Source organism: Budorcas taxicolor, chromosome 14, assembly GCF_023091745.1.
Source record: "Budorcas taxicolor isolate Tak-1 chromosome 14, Takin1.1, whole genome shotgun sequence".
Lineage (NCBI taxonomy): Eukaryota > Metazoa > Chordata > Mammalia > Artiodactyla > Bovidae > Budorcas > Budorcas taxicolor.
In genome coordinates this window covers 14,983,292-15,003,002 of record NC_068923.1, presented here as the reverse complement: position 1 = coordinate 15,003,002, position 19,711 = coordinate 14,983,292, and the positions used below count along the sequence as shown (strand labels likewise).

The 19,711-nt window shown below is 52.9% G+C and overlaps 1 protein-coding gene across 1 annotated transcript; it reads left to right on the top strand.

Moving 5' to 3' along the window:
- The first annotated feature begins 221 nt into the window (after window positions 1-221).
- LOC128059464 (cytochrome P450 11B1, mitochondrial-like) lies at window positions 222-5,588 on the top strand. The gene is given in 10 exon segments (XM_052651888.1): window positions 222-460; window positions 821-976; window positions 1,769-1,968; window positions 2,063-2,266; window positions 2,536-2,690; window positions 4,410-4,576; window positions 4,994-5,072; window positions 5,148-5,295; window positions 5,298-5,344; window positions 5,475-5,588. Coding segments are annotated over 10 exon segments (1,509 nt in total).
- Window positions 5,589-19,711: the final 14,123 nt, after the last annotated feature.

Sequence of the window (19,711 nt, the reverse complement as noted above, 5' to 3'; positions counted from 1 at the left end):
TCCTGCCCTGTTCCTAAGAACCACCCACCAGGAGGTCTGCGTCACTGCCAGACCCGGCACCATCCATCTCCCTCCTCCCGCTGGAGGCCTTCAGCCTGAATGCTGCCCCAGACTTCCTGGTCTGGCCCAGAGCCAGTCTGGCCTGTGACGTGATCAGATTGCCTGAGAGATCAGGCCCGGTGAGATAAAAGGAAGGGGCTGAGGGGGCGGGGAGCAGCAGGATGGCGCTGTGGGCAAAGGCCAGGCTGCGGATGGCAGGGCCCTGGCTGTCCCTGCACAGGGCACGCCCACTGGGCACCAGAGCCGCTGCAGCGCCCAAGGCGGTGCTGCCCTTCGAAGCCATGCCCCGGTGTCCTGGCAACAAGTGGATGCGGATGCTGCAGGTCTGGAAGGAGCAGGGCTCTGAGAACATGCACTTGGACATGCATCAGACCTTCCAGGAGCTGGGGCCCATTTTCAGGTAAAGCGCTCCCCGCTCACCTCAGCGAGAACACCCTCACGTTCCGTCCCCCTTGGTGGCTGAGTCCGACTGGGCCAGGGCTATGCCACATCCCACCGCCCACATCCGGGCCATGGGGAAGGGGCAGGGAGGGGGCTCCTTGCGGCAGGTGTGCGCCTGGGCCACCGCAGACGGGGGCCCTCAGTGAGCAGGAGCCCTGGGCGGCTCGCTGCTGGGAGCACAGAACGCAGACCCCAGAGGAGGGGAGGCTTCAGTGAGACCGCGGGAGGGCCCGCCTGCTCTGAGCCAGCGCCTGGCTCTGTGGAGCGGGGACCAGGCAGGACACGGCCCCCCAGCAGGCCGCGGAGCTCTGCCCCACAGGTACGACGTGGGAGGGAGACACATGGTGTTCGTGATGCTGCCCGAGGACGTGGAGAGGCTGCAGCAGGCGGACAGCCTTCACCCCCAGCGGATGCTCCTGGAGCCCTGGCTGGCCTACCGACAGGCTCGCGGGCACAAGTGTGGCGTGTTCTTGCTGTGAGGGCCGGTGGGGGTGTGGAGGGAGGGGCTGGGGGGCCTGTGTGCAGAGAGCATGTGGGACAGGGAAGGCCTCAAAGCCAGCCTGCCCTGGGCCCACCTGGATGGGTGGGGAGAGGGTATCCACCGGCCCTGGATCAGCCCATGCGCCAGGCAACCTGTGTGCCCTGAGCCGGGTAAGGGGTGGGCCATGGTGGGGACCCTCCCTACGGGTCAGGAGGAGGGAGGGTGATGTCTGCAGAGGCCTCCGAGGGGCCTGCTGGTGGGGTGCCTGTCTCCCTTCCTCCAGCCCCCCAGGCCCTGCCAGCAGCCCCCCGTGGGCACTGGGCCCTGTGTGGAGACCACCAGGAGAGGCCCGACTGGATTCTGCCACAAGGGGCAGGAGCTGTGCGGGGAGGGGAGCGGGCGAGCAGCATGGCAGAGGCCTCGTCCACTCTGGGGCACGGTGAGAGCAAGCTGGACCAGCTCCCAGGGGCTCGGCCTCCTTCTCAGAAGAAGCCTCCAGGCCCAGAGGGGGCCCGGAAGGGAGGTGCGTAAGGCAGGCAGGGGGCCTGCGAGTGTGCAGACACCCTGGCAGCAGTCTCAGCCAGAAGCCCCCGTCTCAGCCTGGGTGAAGTACCCGACGCTGCCCCAAGTAAGAGGTGCCGCCATGATCCTAACGGGGCGAGCCTACCCCTGAGGACCAGCAGGAGGCTCCCCGTCTGGCCTGCTTCGCTCTGGAGAGAGGAAGGCGGGGTGCAGGACGGGGCCCGCTGCTGACCGACACCTGATGCTCCGCTCCCTGCTCCACAGCAACGGGCCCCAGTGGCGTTTGGACCGACTGCGGCTGAACCCAGACGTGCTCTCGCTGCCAGCCCTGCAGAAGTACACGCCCTTGGTGGATGGCGTGGCCAGGGACTTCTCCCAGACCCTGAAGGCGAGGGTGCTGCAGAATGCTCGGGGGAGTCTGACCCTGGACATCGCTCCCAGCGTCTTCCGCTACACCATCGAAGGTGTGGGCTGGGGAGGCGGGCGCACCTCAGGGTGTAGGGGGAGCTGGCCCTGAGGCCCGGGCTGCCTGGGGCTCAGGAACCCCTCCTCCCACAGCCAGCACCTTAGTCCTTTACGGAGAGCGGCTTGGCCTTCTGACCCAGCAACCAAACCCTGACAGCCTGAACTTTATCCACGCGCTGGAGGCCATGTTCAAGTCCACCGTGCAGCTCATGTTTGTGCCCCGGCGCCTGTCACGGTGGACGAGCAGCAGCATGTGGAGGGATCATTTTGAGGCCTGGGACTACATCTTCCAGTATGGTGAGGGCTGGAGCCCGGGCAGTGCGGTGACTAGGGCCCCCGGGGCCCCCTCCACTCACCACAGTCGCGGAAGGACTGAGGTCCCGGGAGGGGCTTGTGGCTGCGTCATGGTCCCAGACACCGCCGGCAGTGAGGCTGGCCTGGGCGGGCCTGAGAACTGGGGCAGGACGTGGAGACTTGGGGGCGTGGAGGGTAAAGGGCAGGAGGATGACAAAGAGCAGCGCTTCCCGGCGCCAGACCCAGGGCTTCTGTCGCTGTGCATCCTGCAGCCAACAGAGCCATCCAGAGAATCTATCAGGAGCTGGCCCTCGGCCACCCGTGGCACTACAGCGGCATCGTGGCAGAGCTGCTGATGCGAGCAGACATGACCCTGGATACCATCAAGGCCAACACGATCGACCTCACTGCTGGGAGTGTGGACACGGTCAGGCCAGCACCCAGCCCTTCCCATAGACCAGGGAGCTCTCCTGCCTCCAGGCGCCCTCCACCCACGGCAAATGTCTCCTTCACGCCCCTCCCCAATCTGTGCCTCCAGCTTCCCAAAGGGAAGGCGTCTGTGGTGACCCACATGGGAAACCAGGCTCCAGACAGAGTGTAGAGTGCCCGGAGACCTGGGCACCTGCAGCATCAGAGCTCCCTGGGGTCCTGGGGGGAGGGGAAGGGCCGAGGTCCGGCTGCAGGGTCACACTAGAGACCTGTTCCAGGGACAGAGACGATCCTTTGGAGGTGACAGGCTAATGGGAAGGGCAGCAAGAGGCTCCAGCGTGTGTGGGAGAGAGTAGGTGGCAGGGAAGCCAGCCCAGGGGCCGGGCCAGGCCCAGGGTGTGCAGTGCAGCTGAAGCATCCCGCCTCTAGACCGAGCCTCCCTCTGCCAGCATCTCTGAGGGCCAGGCACCCAGGCCCTGAGCAGAGGGGCAGGCTCGTGGTGGAGACACTCCCTGAGCTGGGGCTGTGATGCAGCCATGAAGTGAGAGAGGGTGGGGCAGGCATGTGCCTGCTCTGGGAAGGCTTCCTGGAGAAGGAGGGCTTTCACTGAAATTGGTGGGACAACATAAAGAGGAGGCCCGGAAGGCAGCAGGCCAGGCCCTGCCAGAGCCAGCAGTGAGGAAAGGCCATGAGGCTGAGCGCTGGGAATAGGGCAAGTGGACAGAGGAGGGCAGACAGGGTCAGGGACCCTGTCAGGAAGGGCCTTGCACACGTATCCCAGGCTAGAGGAAGCCAGTGTGGGGAGTGTCTCGTTCAGGCATCCGGTCCCACATGGACCACAGGGCAGAGCACAGCGTGGACTACAGCTCAGGGAGCCGTGGGGAGGCCGGATCTGCCCAGCAGGGGATGCCAGGGGCAGGTTACCTTGGGGATGACATTTAGGAGATTCCGAGCTGCCCAGTCTTTGGAGACTTAGCAGCAGTCTTCGGAGAAGGCCTTGGCACCCTATTCCAGTACTCTTGCTTGGAAAATCCTATGGATGGAGGAGCCCTGTAGGCTGCAGTCCATGGGGTCGCTAAGAGTCGGATACGACTGAGTGACTTCCCTTTCACTTTTCACTTTCATGCACTGGAGAAGGAAATGGCAACCCACTACAGTGTTCTTGCCTGGAGAATCCCAGGGACGGGGGAGCCAGGTGGGCTGCCATCTATGGGGTCACACAGAGTCGGACACGACTGAAGTGACTTAGCAGTAAGCTGCCCAGGTCTCCGGCTGGATAGCGGGCACTGCTCTTTGCACATGGAAATGATCCAGGAGGAGGAAACGGTTGGGAGTCTGGGCAGCCAGTTCCTGTTAGGACCCTGTGAATGGACCTGCCTCTGGATGCCCAGATGGACCTCAGCTCCTCAACTCTCCCCACTGAGTAGATGCCAAGAGTGAGCCCCTCCTGGACCCAGGGGAGGAAGACAGCCTCAGATTCTGAGGTGGCCACAGGAGGCCTGCGTCTCAGTAACGTTGGGGATGCCTCCCCTGAGGGGTTCAGGGAAAGCCAACAAGCTAGTTTTAGAATCTCCAGGACTCCAGGTCTGGGCTTTGTGGTCTCCAGGCATGTAGGTCCCCTGCCCCAGGGGACCACCATCTTTCTGGGAGGGGCTCGGGAGTGGAAGGGCACTGCCTACACCGAGGTCTGAGCCCTGACCCTCTCTGCCCCCTGCAGACAGCCTTCCCCTTGCTGATGACTCTCTTTGAGCTGGCTCGGAACCCGGAGGTGCAGCAGGCCCTGCGCCAGGAGAGCCTGGTGGCTGAGGCCCGGATCTCAGAAAATCCCCAGAGGGCCACCACGGAGCTGCCTTTGTTGCGGGCGGCCCTCAAGGAGACCTTGAGGTAGGCGAGGTCGACCTGGACTGCCCCGTGGCCCTGGCCCCGTGTCTGCAAGCCCCCTTGCCGGGCTTGACGATCACAACTGGGGCTGACAGCTCCTTTGCCCAGGGGTGCATCCCCCTGTACCTCCTCTTCTTCTCCCTGGAGGGAGGCTGGTGCTTCTTCCTCCGGGATCCCACCTCAGTGTCCCAGGGCCCTCGTCAGTCACGTCCTCGCTGGCCTGGGGAGCTTTGGCTAACTCGGGAGATGCAAGGAAGGAGCGCCTCAGGATCTGGGCTTCCCAGTGCCAGGAGTGACGTGTGAGGGCCCGGGGCTGGGGGGGGGCTGCCCTCAGGCTGTGTGCACTGGGCTAGGAAGGCTGCAGAGGGTGTCCGGGGTATGGCCACAGCTGAGGACCCTGCAGGATGCCCCTGTGCGCAGGCTCTACCCCGTGGGTATCACTTTGGAGCGGCAAGTGAGCTCGGACCTGGTGCTGCAGAACTACCACATCCCGGCCGGGGTGAGTGAGGCCCAGGAGCCCCGACAACCTTCACCCAGCGGCCAGCTGACACTGGCCCCTTCCCGCTGCCTGCAGACGCTGGTGAAGGTCCTACTCTATTCCCTGGGTCGAAACCCCGCCGTGTTCGCCAGGCCCGAGAGCTATCACCCCCAGCGCTGGCTGGACCGCCAGGGCTCTGGAAGCAGGTTCCCGCACCTGGCCTTTGGCTTTGGCATGCGCCAGTGCCTGGGCGGCGCGTGGCCGAGGTGGAGATGCTGCTGCTTCTGCACCATGTGAGTGGGCCACAAGGGGCATGGGTGGGCAGCCTGGCTGAGGACCCCTGGCTTCGTTCTGGGGCGCCCAGCCTTAGGGCCTTGGAAGGCAGGGCAGGCTGGGCCAGGTGGAACCCTGCCTCTGTCCTAGGTGCTGAAGAACTTCCTGGTGGAGACACTGGCGCAAGAGGACATAAAGATGGTCTACCGCTTCATACTGATGCCCTCTGCCCTCCCCCTCTTCACCTTCCGGGCCATCCAGTAGTCCTGTCAGCACACTGTCGGGCCACTCACGCTACAAGCCCCTCTGCCGGAGCCCAGCCACCCCTCTTTTCTCCTATCCCCTGCCTTTTGAGTCACACCACTGTGCAGCCAGCACTTTGCACTCAGGGAACAGCACCGGCCCCCGCGGGTCAGGCTTGCCAGCCTGTGCAGAAAGACCAGGGCAGAGCTGGGGATGAACCTTGGTGGCAGGTCCTGGGCACATGCCCTGTCCCACCAGCTCTTTCTCTAGCAAGGGGTGCTGTCCGAGGGCATTTGACCCCAGTCACCCCAGCACTAGCCCCAGGCCCTCGTGTGGCTATCCAAGCGACGGGCCTCAGACCACACCCTCTGCCTCCCTGTCCACTCTTTATACTGCCTGTGCTAAACTCTGCTCCCGTGCAAGAGCTGACAACTTGGGCATGCTCTGTCCTGATGGCTGCCATTTCAAGTGCCGTCCCCTTTGCCTCCAGTGCTCTGGCATGGACTTGCCTTCAAGCTGGGTTGTTATCTGTCTACCTAGCCTCTTGAGCTCACCCTGGCAGTGCTGGTCCTCTGCAATTGTGGCTGAAGTGCCCAGCTCAGGCCTGGACAGGCACGTCGGGAGTCAGGTTTCCTAGAAGAGACACTGCCAAAAGCCAACCTGGACAGCAGGGTCAATGATACTCATCTGAGAGCAGGAGGGATGGTGAACCCCTCTGGCACGAGGCAGGCCAACCATAGAGAAGCTTCTAGAAGAAGGGTGTGGGGCCACCTTGCACTCCCTTCAGTAGAGCCAGTCTGAAGTGCTCATTACCTTCTCACAGTGACCCACAGCCAGAGGGACCACCCTGATCTCAAGGCTGGAAGAGGCTTTGAACCACTGAGAGCCAACTGGGATCCCCTCGTTGGCAGGAGCAGGCAGTCTGTCCCATCCCACCTAGGGCCAGGTGACACCTCAGGTAGAAAGTGGGCCCAGAGGCAGGATGAGGGGCGGTGGGGTCTCTCCACTCTCCCTGCCCCCAGTGAACTGCCCCCCAGGTCATCTGTTCAGTGCCAAGATCCCTGGAGGAGGACAAGAGCCACACACCCCATCACCACTCCAGTCCATCTGTGACCAAAGAGGCCTGCGGCCACCAGTGTGATCTTCTCCCACCCCATACAGGACTGTTGAAAGGGAACCAGAGATTCATGGAGGAGGGAGGAGGTTCCAGACTCTGTGGTCACACAGGCACAAGCTGGAGCCCTCGCCCCAGCACACAAGCCCAGCCTTCATTCCCTCTGAGCTCTGAGTTGTTCTTCTGGGAATTCTGTAGAATTACCATTTCGCTGGGCCCACTGAGGCACAGTGAGATGGGTTTTGGGGAAGTGCCCAGTTTTCTGGCTCAACTGGCACTCAACCTATCCGATCCTTCTCCCACCACTCAGTGGCCCTACTCTGCAATAAGTGGAGCAAGTGTGAGGACAGGAATGGAATGAAAACCTAGTCCGCTTGTAATGAATGTGTGTCATTCTGCGGAGCTTGCCGCATGTGGATGCTTGATCTTCACGGCAGCCCTAAGAGGCACTGCTACCCTCATTCCCATTTTGAGAAAACCGAGCCTCAGAGAATTCGCTCATCTGGCAGAGTCTCACGGCACTTCCATGGAATGGGTACTGCCTGAAGCCATGAGGACCGTCCCATCTCTAAGGCACTCATTAAGGAACCTTGGTTTGGTAGTGCTCATGGACATCGTGGAGATAAACTCCAGCTAAGCATTTCTGTCTGCTTTCCAGATCCTCTCCTGGATTTCCGTTTCTCCAGATTTCCTCTTTCAAGTCTATGGAGGGGCCCCTTTTTCTTTATTTGGCTTGGAATTTCCCATGTCTTCCAGTGTGAGGCTCCGTCTGGCTCTTTCTGACAACCTTCCAGGTTATTGTGGTCTCGAGTCTACTGTGTGATCCTCATGATTCTTGCGCCTCTTCAGGTCTTTCAGGGTAGCAGTAGTAGTGCCTTTAAGAAGCCCGATGCCAGGAACCAGAGCGCCCTCTGTGCTCCCTACCACTGGGGTCTGGTTCGGGGCCGTGTCATCTCTTGCCCAGGGCTGTTGCTGTCCTGGAGCCACTCTGTGCTCACTGCTCAGTCTGGGTTTCCTCTGGGGCTGACTAGTGTCAAGCCTAAACCCCCTTGAGGGCCTTGTCTCGGTTCTCGGGTGGGAACGGGGAATTGGGGCTTTGTCCTCATTCCACCTTGCAAAGCTAGGCTCGCTGCTCACCTGACGGTGCTGAGGGCAGTTTGCCATGTTAGTGTAGTGTTTTCAAGGTCTCACCTCCACGTGGGGCTCTGTGACAGCCTAGAGGGGAGGGGAGGGAAGGGAGGGGTGGGAGGAGGCTCAAGAGGGAGGGAACCATGTATACTTGTGGCTGCTTCATGCTGAGGTATGGCAGAAGCCAACACAACACTGGAAAGCAATTATGCTCCGATTAAAAATAAATATATTATAAAATACATGCAGCGTGTTTCAAGTTCAGCCTTCTTTTAAAAGCCTTGCCTCTCCATGGGGTTCCAGCTGAGATTTCTGATCTTACTCTTGTCCTGTGGGGAAGTGGGGCCAGCAGACCATCAGGCTCAGTGGCTTGGCCCCAAGCCTCCCCTGGCGGCACTGTACTAGCTTCCGTGCCCCCTCCTCCCTGCTCCTGGTTGTGCGTTGCTTCCAGGTCCTGAAGACATCCTGCCCTTTTACAAGCACAGAAATGCACTTTCTACATGTTCTGGATTGTGTAGAGTTGCTGGAGTGGGGGGATTTTCAGAGTATTAGCTCGAACCTTGCTCGATCCCGAGGATCCTCAGTGGCTCGATCCTCGGGATCGAGCATCCTCAGTGGCTCATTTAAGCAGACAGCTGGTGTCTGGAAGCTTTCTGTCTGTGGCCGCCCTGGGAGATGACTGAGCATCCCACAGCGGTCAAGTCTCCACAAAGTGTTCCTCAGCTTTCTTGCGGGAGGAGTTGCCTACCTTTCAGAAGGGGTCTTAGGTGCTTGTAGAACACTGGACACCAGTCGGATTGCAGGCCAGTTTCAAATGGCTAAGTATCCCCTTTCACTGATCACTTAACACGTGCTTATTGGGACTTTTTATGTGTCAGGCACTGTGCCATATGCTATTGAGTAGGACAGGTATTTGACCTCAGTGGGATTATATCCTATGAGTCTCTACTATAGAAAGGGGTATTTATGTCAATCTTTTTCATAATGTCAAAGACGTACGTAACACAATTTTCTTTCAAGAGGAGGATTGTTCTCTTTTGTGCGTCTCGTCATGAGAACCCTAGCCATCTGTGAAATGAAAAAGTAAGGTACTTACACAAGCAGTTGTATAGGATGATGCTCACCAGGTATCAACTAAGAAGGCAAGGCACAGAGTTCTACCAGTATCTGGATGGGCCCACACGTTGTTCCAGATACACCTGCAGCCCCACACAGACATGCAACCATAGTGGAAACCTATATCCTACTGTGTTTTAGGCAGCACATTAACAGTGAAGAGAAACAGCAAGAAGCCTCCAGAAATCAAAGACAAATGTCCAATAGATTTGCCATGACCACACTATTATGGCAGAAAACAATAGAACAGAATACTTGAGGTGTTTTGGGAAAATGGCCATCAATATTGGATTTCAATCTGTTCCGTGTCCATTCAAAAACAGCAGCTAAGTGAAACATTTTCCAAGAAACCATGAGTGACAAAAGCAGGCCTTCACTGAAAGAGCTCCCCAGGACTTGCTTCTAGAGAAAGGAACGTGGACCCAAGAGGGAGATGAGGCATTTGAGGTGGGAGTGTGAACAAGAAGCTGGTACAATCATATGGCTACATTGGCATCAGCACTGCCTGTGCGCAGGCCCCTTGGCACAGGTCCTGTGAGGGGCAGGGATGTGAGCCCTGTCCCCTGAGGACTTAGCACTGAAATATTGGGACATTCCAGAGACAGCTCCCTGCAGTAATGTGTATTCTTCCTCAGCTCTCATAACCAGCCCCTCTGAACGCTCAGCACGTGCCATGCCCCCTTTATCCCCAGGACCAGGTACTCCTGGACCACGTTGGATGCCTGCAAGTATGGCCTGCCTCCTTGCACTCACATGCTTCACTGCTGGAAGACCCTGGTGCCTGAGTCTCCCTCTCAGTGTTGACCTTGGAAAAGCAGCGAAAAGCGTATGAGCTTGGAAAAGCAGTGGGACTCCTTCAGGTGCTCTGGATTTTCCTTACTCTGCAGGACAAGGAAAAACAACACCATAGTCTTGGTAGTATGGCGATAACTCATCAACTGCTAGCAGTCGGGGGCCGCTTCCCTGGGACCTGCTCTGTATTTTGTATTAGTCCCATCCAGTTGCAGCTGTGAGTGAGGCGCTGTCGCCATTCCAACTTGTCCATCGGCATCGGGGAGCCCAGAAAACGAGGGTCTTTGTCCGAGGATTCAGGCTACTCCACAAGACAGAGGGGATTGGAACCCTCGTCCCCGGGACCACAGCGCCTGAGCTCCACCCAGGCTTGCCCACAGTGCCAAGCAGGGGAGAGGCTTCCTGCGTGTGGAGGGTCAGAGGTCAGGGAGCATGAGGAGGAACAGTCCTGGGGAAGCTGTCCCCAGGAAGATAGGCTGAAGGACTCTAGGCCCCAGCTAGGACCAAATCTGCAATTTTGGTGAATCTAGAGGCTGAGTCCAGCATTCCATCTGTGCCTCAGCAGCTGAAAGAGAGGCATCCGGGCTCCCCATGTCCCAGCAGAAAGGATGCTGCCCACACGATTACACTTCTCGCTGAAGGCTGGCAGCACCCCACGCGCACACACAAGGAGAAGCCCTGACACTGCCCACACCACGCTCAAGGGCGCTGTGCTGGGAGGGTGCGCAGGGGCTGCTGGTAGCAAAGTCTCAAGCAACAGAGGCAGCCACTGGCCTCAGCGCCTCCATCCCTGGAACCCTTTGGGTGCACCTGCAGCTTCTCACACTGGGTGGAGGCTCCAGGTGGCCCTCATCACGGGTCTGGAGCTCAGGGGTACAACATTCATGGCCCTTCTCCTTCCAACACCTGCTACACAGCCATCACCTCAAATCCTCCCCTTCAGGCCTCACCCCTCAGGCTTCCTGCCCCTGAGATCTGGGACAGCAGCCAGCACTGAAGCCCAGATCTGCCTGGAAAGTGAGTGCTCATAGCCTGCAGGACACGGGGCAGCACGCCTCACCCAACACAAGCCCCTGCGACCCTGACCAAAATGCCTCATGGCAGATACCATCAGGTTGAAGACACAGCTGTGAGCAGGACTGACCTGGTCTCTGCTGAGGTGGTGTGCCTGGCTGGGGCTTGCCTAGTCACCATGGAAGATTCCAGAAGGACCCAGGCTGATCTCTGTGGCAGGAGGGAAAGACATTCATGAATCAGCAGCCCTCCACTGGGGGAGGTGTGAACCCTAATCACAGGGAGCCAGGTGAGCACAAGGGGCCCTGGTGTTCCAGAACAGTCCAGGCCAGCCACTGGCCTTGGTCCAGGAGAAGGATAGGGTGTCCTCACAGTTCCCCACAAAGTGACCTCCCCATCTTGGGACGCAGAAGTGCCTGTCCTCACTGAGGCACTGGCAGGGCATGGCAGATGAGGCGACATGGACACCCTCTGGGGACCTCAGCCCTGTGGCCACCACTCTGTCCGCCTTGGAGTAGGTTTCAAGAGGGTGGCCAATGCACCCTTTTAGAGACCGGCAACCTGATGCCCACCTGCCTTTGATATGGAGCTCAGAATCCAGTGCAGCCAAGAGACTCAAAGTACTAAGTAAGAAATGTGCTTCTCGTCGCCCCCGCCTTGCCCCACCACCATCTCCTGCAAAGCACGTGATGCCAGTGGCTCCCCTAGCCAGAGGATAGCTTCTGACCTACTTCCTGATAAACAAATAGCATGTGCTGCGTGCCACAGACACCTCTGAGCACTTTGCAGACACTGACTCCTGTCTTCTCTTCAACCCCGCTGCTCTCCACTTGATGGGAGCAGCTGGGGCCTGCAGTCATGCAACTCGCCAAGGCTGCACAGGCGGTAATCAATCACATTTCTCTTCCCTTGTGGTGACAAATCTGAACACAAGATAAAGAGATCTATTCCATCTACAAGACTGTCAAAAGAGTGAAACAGGGAGAAATTAGTTAAGCAACAGATGTTGAAGATCTGTACTTAGAAAACCACAAAGGGCCATTGAAGAAGCCAAAGGAGATATTTAGAGTTTTAAAGCATTCTGCATCCATGGATCAGAAGAGATAGATACTACAATGACAATCTTCCTCATGTCAGTCTCTAGATTTGATGTAATCTCTATGAAATTCCAGCTGCTTCTTTGTAGAAAGTGCCAAGTTGATTCTAGAATTCACATGGAAAGGAAGGAACCTAGATAGCCAGTGTATTCTTTTAAAAAACGACATGGTAGAAGGACTCGTGTTCGTCGATGTCTAAGCTTACTGCAAAGCTATATTGTTCAAGACTGGATGGTACTGGCACAAGGAGAGACAGACCAATGGACTTGAACTTAGAGTCCAGAAACGAAATGATATGTCTGTGGTCACTTGATTTTTTACAAAGGTGCCAAGACTCTCCAATATGGAGCATTTATTTTTCAAGGAATGTTGTTTAGACAACTTTATAGCCACTGGGGATAAAACGAAATTGGGCCTTTACCTCACCCAGACCATATACAAAAACCAACTCAAATGCCCCAGAGATTTAATCAAAAGAGTTTAAAACTGTAAAACTCTTAGAACAATACATAAAAATTATTCTTCATGACCCTGGATTTGGCAAAAGATCCTTAAACATTACAGCAAGGGCATAAGCGCCTAAAGAAAAACTCGATAATTTGGATTTCATCAAAATTAATAAAGTTCAGTCTTCAGAGGACACGTCCAAGAAAGTGAAAAGACAATCCACAGACTAGGAGGAAATGTTTGCAAATCGTATGTCTGATTAGATGCTTGTTTTCCGAGTACATAAAGCATGCTCATGCTAGAAGGCATAAAGCTCATAGAGGAAAACAGGCTGTATACACTTTGATATACATCACTGCAAGATCCTTTTTCACTCACCTCCTAGATCAATGCAAATGGAAACAAAAGTAAACAACTTTTGGGACTTCATTAAACTTAAAAGGTTTTTCACAGCAAAGGAAAAAATAAGCAAGATCAGAAGACAGCCCTTAGGATGGGAGAAAGTAATTGCAAATAAAACAATTGACAAAGGATTAATCTCCAAAATATACAAGTAGCTCATGCAGCTCAATACAAGGAAAACAAACAACCCAATCAAACAAATGGGTGGGAGACCTAAATAGACATTGCTCCAAAGACGACATACAGATGGCCAACAAGCACATGAAAAGATGCTCAAAATCACTCATTATTGGAGAAATGCAAATCAAAACCACAAAGAGGTAAAAACCTCACAAGGGTCAAAATAGCCATCATTAAAAAAATCTACAAACAAAAATGCTAGAGAGGGTGTGGAGAAAATGGAACTCTCTTGCACTGTTGGTGGGAATGTAAATTGATACAGCCACTGTGGAGAACAGTATAGAGATTTCTTTAAAAATTAGGAAAAGAACTACTGTATGAGCCAACAATCCCACTACTGGGCATATACCCTGAGAAAACCATAATTGAGAGAGACACATACACCCAAATGTTTGTTGAAGCACTTTTTATAATAGCTAGAACGTGGAAGCAACTTAGATGTCCATCAACAAATGAATGAATACAGAAATTGTGGTACATATATACAATGGAATATTACTCAGCTATGAAAAAAGATACATTTCAGTCAGTCCTAATGAGTTGGATGAACCTAGAACCTATTGTACAGAGTGAAGTAAGTCAGAAAGAGAAAGACAAATATTATATGTTGACATATGTGTATGGAATCTAGAAAGATGGTACTGATGAACCTATTTGCAGGGCAGCAGTGGAGACTCAGATATAGAGAACAGACCTGTAGACACAGTGTGGGAAGGAGAGGGTGGGACGAACTGAGAATACCATGGAAACATATACATTACTATGTGTAAAATAGATAGCCAGTGGGACCTTGCTGTGTGACACAGGCAGCTCAACCCAGGGAGCTCAGCCCAGTGCTCTGTGACAACCTAGAGGGGTGGGATGGGATGGGAGATGGGATGGAGGCTCAAGAGGGATGGGACATGTGTATACCTGTGACTGGTTCATGTAGATGTGTGGCAGAAACCAGCATCATATTGTAAAGTAATCAACCTCCAATTAAAAAAAAAAGTTTTTAAAAAAGAATGCTCAAAACGCAATCATAAAAAGACAACAATTTTTAATTGGGCAGAGCATCTGAATGGATATGTCTCCAAGGAAGATGCACTCACAGAGGACCAACACACGTGTGAAAGGATGCGCCACTTCATGAGCCATCGGCAAAATGCAAATCAAACTGCAATGAAATGCTACTGCACACCCACTGGGAGGGCTAGGATCATAAAAAATCAGAAAATAGCAAGTATTGCTGAGGATGTGGTGAAACCAGAGCCCTCAGGCACTGCTGGCGGGGATGCAAAATGGTGAAGCCACTTTGGGAGCAGCCTGACAGTTCTTCCAATGGTTAGAGAGTGATGGCAGGACCCACACTCCACTACTAGGCATTTTCCCAGGAGAGGGAAAAACGTAGCTCCACACCAAAGATATTTATGTAGATGCTGACAGCAATATTATCTGTAATGACCAAAGGTGAAAACAATCCAAAAGTCTATCAGCTGATGAACAGATAAACTAAATGAGGTATAATGACACAGTGAAATATTATTAAGCAAGGAAAAAGAAGTACTGAAACACACCACAACACGGATGAAGCTGGAAAGCATTGCAGCAAGCTAAAAAAGCCAGGGTTATACGATTCCATTAACAGAAAATGTTCAGAATAGGGGACAGAAAGTGCACTTGTGGTTGCCTAGTGCTGGGGGTGGGGTGAGCCTGAGCAGTGTAAAGGGATAACCATGAATGGGTATGGGGTTCAGTTCAAGGTGAAGTCATTGTTGGACTATAGTGATGGTTGACATAGCTGTGAATATAATAAAAATTATTGACCTGTGCACATTAAATGAGTGAATCCCATGGTATATAAATTAATATCTCAGTAAATTTATTTAAACACACAAATAAACACGGTAACGACACATGTTACAACATGGAGGAAACTTGAAATATGACACCAAGTGAAGAAGCCAGGCACAAAAGGCCAAATAACGTAGGAGACCTTTTCTTTGAAATATCCAGAATGATGGGTGATTTTGTGTGTCAATTTGCTTAAGCTATGGTGTTCAAATTCTTGGCCAAACACCAATCTAGATCTTGCTATGAAGAGATTTTTCAATGTGATGAGTTCTTTCATCAAGAGACTTTGAGTAAAGCCAATCATCTTCCATAAAGTGGGTGGGCCTCATCTAATCAGTTGGAAGTCTAAAGAGTAAAGGCCAAGAATCTCCAAGGTAGAAGAAATTCTCCTTGGAAGACTATGGCATAGACCCCTGCCTGAGTTTCAAGCCTTCAGCCTTGTGGAATTCAGGCACAAGGCTGCAAGAGAGTTCTTTGCTGAATTTCTGCCAGCCTGCTCGACAGATTCTAAACCAGCCAGAACCTACAACTACAAGAAACAATTCTTGAAAACAGTTGTCTCCTTCAAAGGTCTTCTTTTTCTCTCTCCTGTTATCACTCTCTCCCTCCCTTCCTCCCTGCATCAGAAAGCCTGTAACTGGACATTCGTGCTTTCTGACTTTGCTTTTCTTCTCTATTGGTCTATTTTTCCACCCTTAGCCCAACACCACACTCTCTTAATAAAGGAGAAGGCATAAATGCTCTTGGCAGTTGAGAGAGCAAGTCCTCCAGGATTTTCCTTCTCATAGTAGATTGCATTTGCTACTCTTAGCCCTTTCCATTTTCATAAACATTTAAACATTTGAAATCAACTTCATGCACACCCACAAACACCCAGACACACAACACATACACACACACGCACAAAATACACATGTGCACAAACGTGCCCACAACCACCAGCTGAGATTAGAACTGAATTGCATTTAACTTGTAGACCAATCTTCACTCTGTTGGGAATCAGCATTCATAAACTTGCTGTATCCTTACTGTCTCAAGGATTTAATTTGAATAGAAATAGGTTTTTCAGAAAGATTCAAGGTATTTTAGTCTCCCGACCTCATTGTGAGTCAAAGTTCACAGTGGTTTTCAGGTTTTAGTCATTTCATCAAGATTGTGACATCTATCACATTTATAACATTTGACTTTTATCAAATAAATTCTTTAATAAACTCAGTAAAAGGGCTAATCGATGCCTCCCACTCCATTTCTGATATCAGTTTTGAGAATTTTATTTTTATTTGGTGGCTCTTTTCTTGTTTTACCATACTATGATTCCCTCTTATATAACCAACTTTGGCTTTGTGGGTTTACCTCTCCTTCACTTCTCCTCTCCTCTTTATATTTCCTTTGTCATTTCTTTGTGTGGATAATCTATTCTTTTCCTAATCTCTTGAATGGAAGTTGAGAAAAATTTCACCCTTTTCTCTCTTCTGCTAGATGCCTGTGATGTGATATATTTTCACTAAGCACCTTATCTGCTCCTTTCCCTGCACTTTTAACTTGTGATAACCTCACAATCCTTTAGACCTTACTGTTTTACCCAGTTTCCGCTGGGACCTCTCTTCTGTGTAATTGGTTTAGGACTAGTTACTAAGAAAATCCCATGAACGGAGGAGCCTGGTGGGCTACAGTCCATGGGATCGCTGAGTCAGACACGACTGAGCGACTTCACTTTCACTTTTCACTTTTATGCATTGGAGAATGAAATGGCAACCGACTCCAGTGTTCTTGCCTGGAGAATCCAAGGGACGGAGCAGCCTGATGGGCTGCCGTCTGTGGGGTCACACAGAGTCGGACACGACTGAAGCAACTTAGCAGCAGCAGCAGCAGTAACTAAGACTTTGGGGATTATCTGGTTCTCTCTTAAGTAATGATTCTCCCTCAGTTTCATTGTAACAGAGAAGGAACGCTAGTACTGTCAGTCATGGGAGACTTGTGAAGCTGGGGTATGTCACGGCATGAACCTGCCCTGCCACCTCTGCTCCTGCCCAGACATTCTGGAACCATCTCCCCGCTCCCTGTCCTCTAACACTTTCAGGCATCGACCTCCGCCAGGCGCTCTGACGAGACTGCCCCTGGGGGCGCTCCGAGCGGGGCGAAAGCTTCCGGAAGCCGCGCAGAGCCTGATGGGAGACGCCCCTCAGTGCTTCCGGGTGGAGTGTGGGCGTCGAGCCTGAGCGACCTGTCCTCACACACCCGCGGCGGTTGCACTACCTGTAGCCTGTGGAACCCCCTGGAGGTCGTGTCCGGGAAGGTGCCAGAAGGTTTGGACAAGACGAGGGTGGGGTCGGGAGGCAGTGGAAAGGAAATTCCACGGTCTGGCTGGGACACAGGGGCGGGGAAGTTCCACGGTTCTTGGCAGGACGTATCAGGGAAGATTCTGGAAGGTCTTCACAGAGCACGGGGACTGAAGGTTCCAGAAGGTCTGCCGGCACATGGGATCCCCCCGGGGAACGTTGGGGAGGCCTGGGAAGGACATGGAGCGCGGAGACGTTTGTAGCAGCACACGGCGGTTGTAGCACAGAACAAGACGACGGGTGGAGAGTGGAGTCAGGGGCTTGTGGGGGAGATAGGTCTCCGGAGCTCTGGGCCGGACACGGGGAGTGTTGACGCTTCTGGAAGGTTGGGCAACGAACGGGAGGTGGGGGCCTTGCTACAGGCCCGGAGTCGGCCTGAGCTCAGTGTGGGCAGATTCTGGGATTTGGCCCTGGGCCCTAGAACAAGGTTGCAGGATCCTGCTGGCGCCACGCACACTGCAGAACCCCAAAGCACCGCGCGCCCATGGGGTGCCCCAGTCCATCTAGCAGCCTCGGCGCTGGGTACAGGAACCTCCACCCGACACATAGCACTCCCTCCCTTTTCCATTCTCGGCTCATTTTGCTTTCAGGTCCTTCGTTTTGGGTTGGTTTGGCTGTCACTTTCTTGGGGTTTGCGATGGCATATGGGACCCCGGGTGTGCAGCATTTCTGATGTATGCTTGTCTCCCTACTTTTCCTGCCAAGTCTTGAGGCTGTTTAGGTCTGGTTTTGTTTTGTAATAGTTTTATTATCGTGGTGCCCAAAATAGGTTGTGTTTTCTACGGGGAATGAAGGCGGTGGGAAGTAGGGAGCGCATTATTATTTTGGAACTGTGTTCTTAATTTGCAGACAGGGGAGGTGACTCCTGTCTTGCTTAATATCCCTGTGGTTAGGAATGGTACTCTGATTGAGGTTCACGGTCCCTTATGGACATGAAATCACCATCCTCATTCATCTTTTATGGTCTCTTTTCCTGTTATCTTTTTTGCCTTCAAGTTCACACTGACTGATGCGAATGGGGCCGTTTCCACATCTCGGTTCTATTACACCCTCTGCTTTGGGCTCTGGTTTCATGTGCTTTATTTCTAACTGGGATGTGCAGTTAACATGTCTTGTAGTGGGACCTGCTGGTGAGTAGACAGGGGAACTCTTCTTGTGTTGAAGCATATTCATTTTACCTTCATTTTTGAAGTATCATTTCCCTTCATTAGAGTAGAGGTCCTGGTGCACAGTGTCTTCACTCTACAGCATTTGGAAGCGATTGTCCCTGAGGATTGTGGAAAGACCACACGTGGCTGCTGCCCGGAGGTACTGCCTGTGTTTCCTCTGGCTCACATTCAGATCGTCCCTGACTAAGAATCGTTTTCCACTGTTCAGCTACGGTCCGTCTAAGAGTGATCTTCCTTGTGTGAGATTTCCTGTTGACCTGCCACACTGAACTTTTTGGGTTGTGGGCTGATGGCCCAAGTCATCTTGGGAAGTTGTTGTGTCTGGCATTATTTCTTCAGAGATTGGCTCTCTCTCTCTGTCCTCTCATTCTAGGACTCTGGTTACGTGGATACTAGGTGTGGGACTCTGACCTATGAGTCCCGCTTTGGCACTTCTGTTCATTCCTTTGTTTTCATTTCTCTGGGTATCAGTTTGGATATTTTGGGTAAACCTTTCTTCACATTTCCTGTTGCTCTGTTTTGTCGCATCTGCTTATCTGTTTGTCCCATTCAGTGAGTTTTCATTTTCAGATATTTTGTGTTTCTGTCTTAGGATGTTCATTTCTTTCTCGTTCTGGAGGTTGTAATGCCTTCTAGGTTCCTTTGCCTGGTCTAATCAAGTTGATGTCAGCCCTATTAACAGAAGGAAAACCAATTTAATTTTGAATGTATGGAGGCCCCACAGCTATAGGACCTAAGAAGCAAATCACAGGAAGCTGTTTATGTAACCTTTTAGATAAAGAATTAATTAATTGAGAAGAATTTATAAGAAAGAGGGATTTTTCCTTGTGATACCACATTAATGAAGAAGTAACAAAGTTTGTTTATGCCCCCGTTCAGTCTCAGTATCTCCCTGTCTTCGACCGTAAGGATGCTGTCCAATCCTCCTCACATAGGTGGAATACCTTCCCCTGGGAGTTTTGCTTCTTCCTTTCAGGGGAACAAAGTAGGGTCAGAGCGTGTCCTCTTGTACTGGGTGTTTCTTCAGTTCAGTTCAGTCTCTCAGTTGTGTCTGACTCTTTTCGACGCCAGGCCTCCCTGTCCATCACCAACTCCTGGAGTTCACTCAGACTCATGTCCGTTGAGTCAGTGATGCCATCCAGCCATCTGTCATCCCCTTCTCCTGCCCCCAATCCCTCCCAGCATCAGAGTCTTTCCCAGTGAGTCAACTCTTCGCATGAGGTGGCCAAAGTACTGGAGTTTCAGCTTTAGCATCATTCCTTCCAAAGAAATCCCAAGGCTGATCTCCTTCAGAATGGACTGGTTGGATCTCCTTGCAGTCCAAGGGACTCTCAAGGGTCTTCTCCAACACCACAGTTCAAAAGCATCAATTCTTTGGTGCTCAGCTTCCTTCACAGTCCAACTCTCACATCCATACATGACCACTGGAAAAACCATAGCCTTGACTAGATGGACCTTTCTTGGCAAAGTAATGTCTCTGCTTTTGAATTTGCTATCTAGGTTGGGTGTTTCT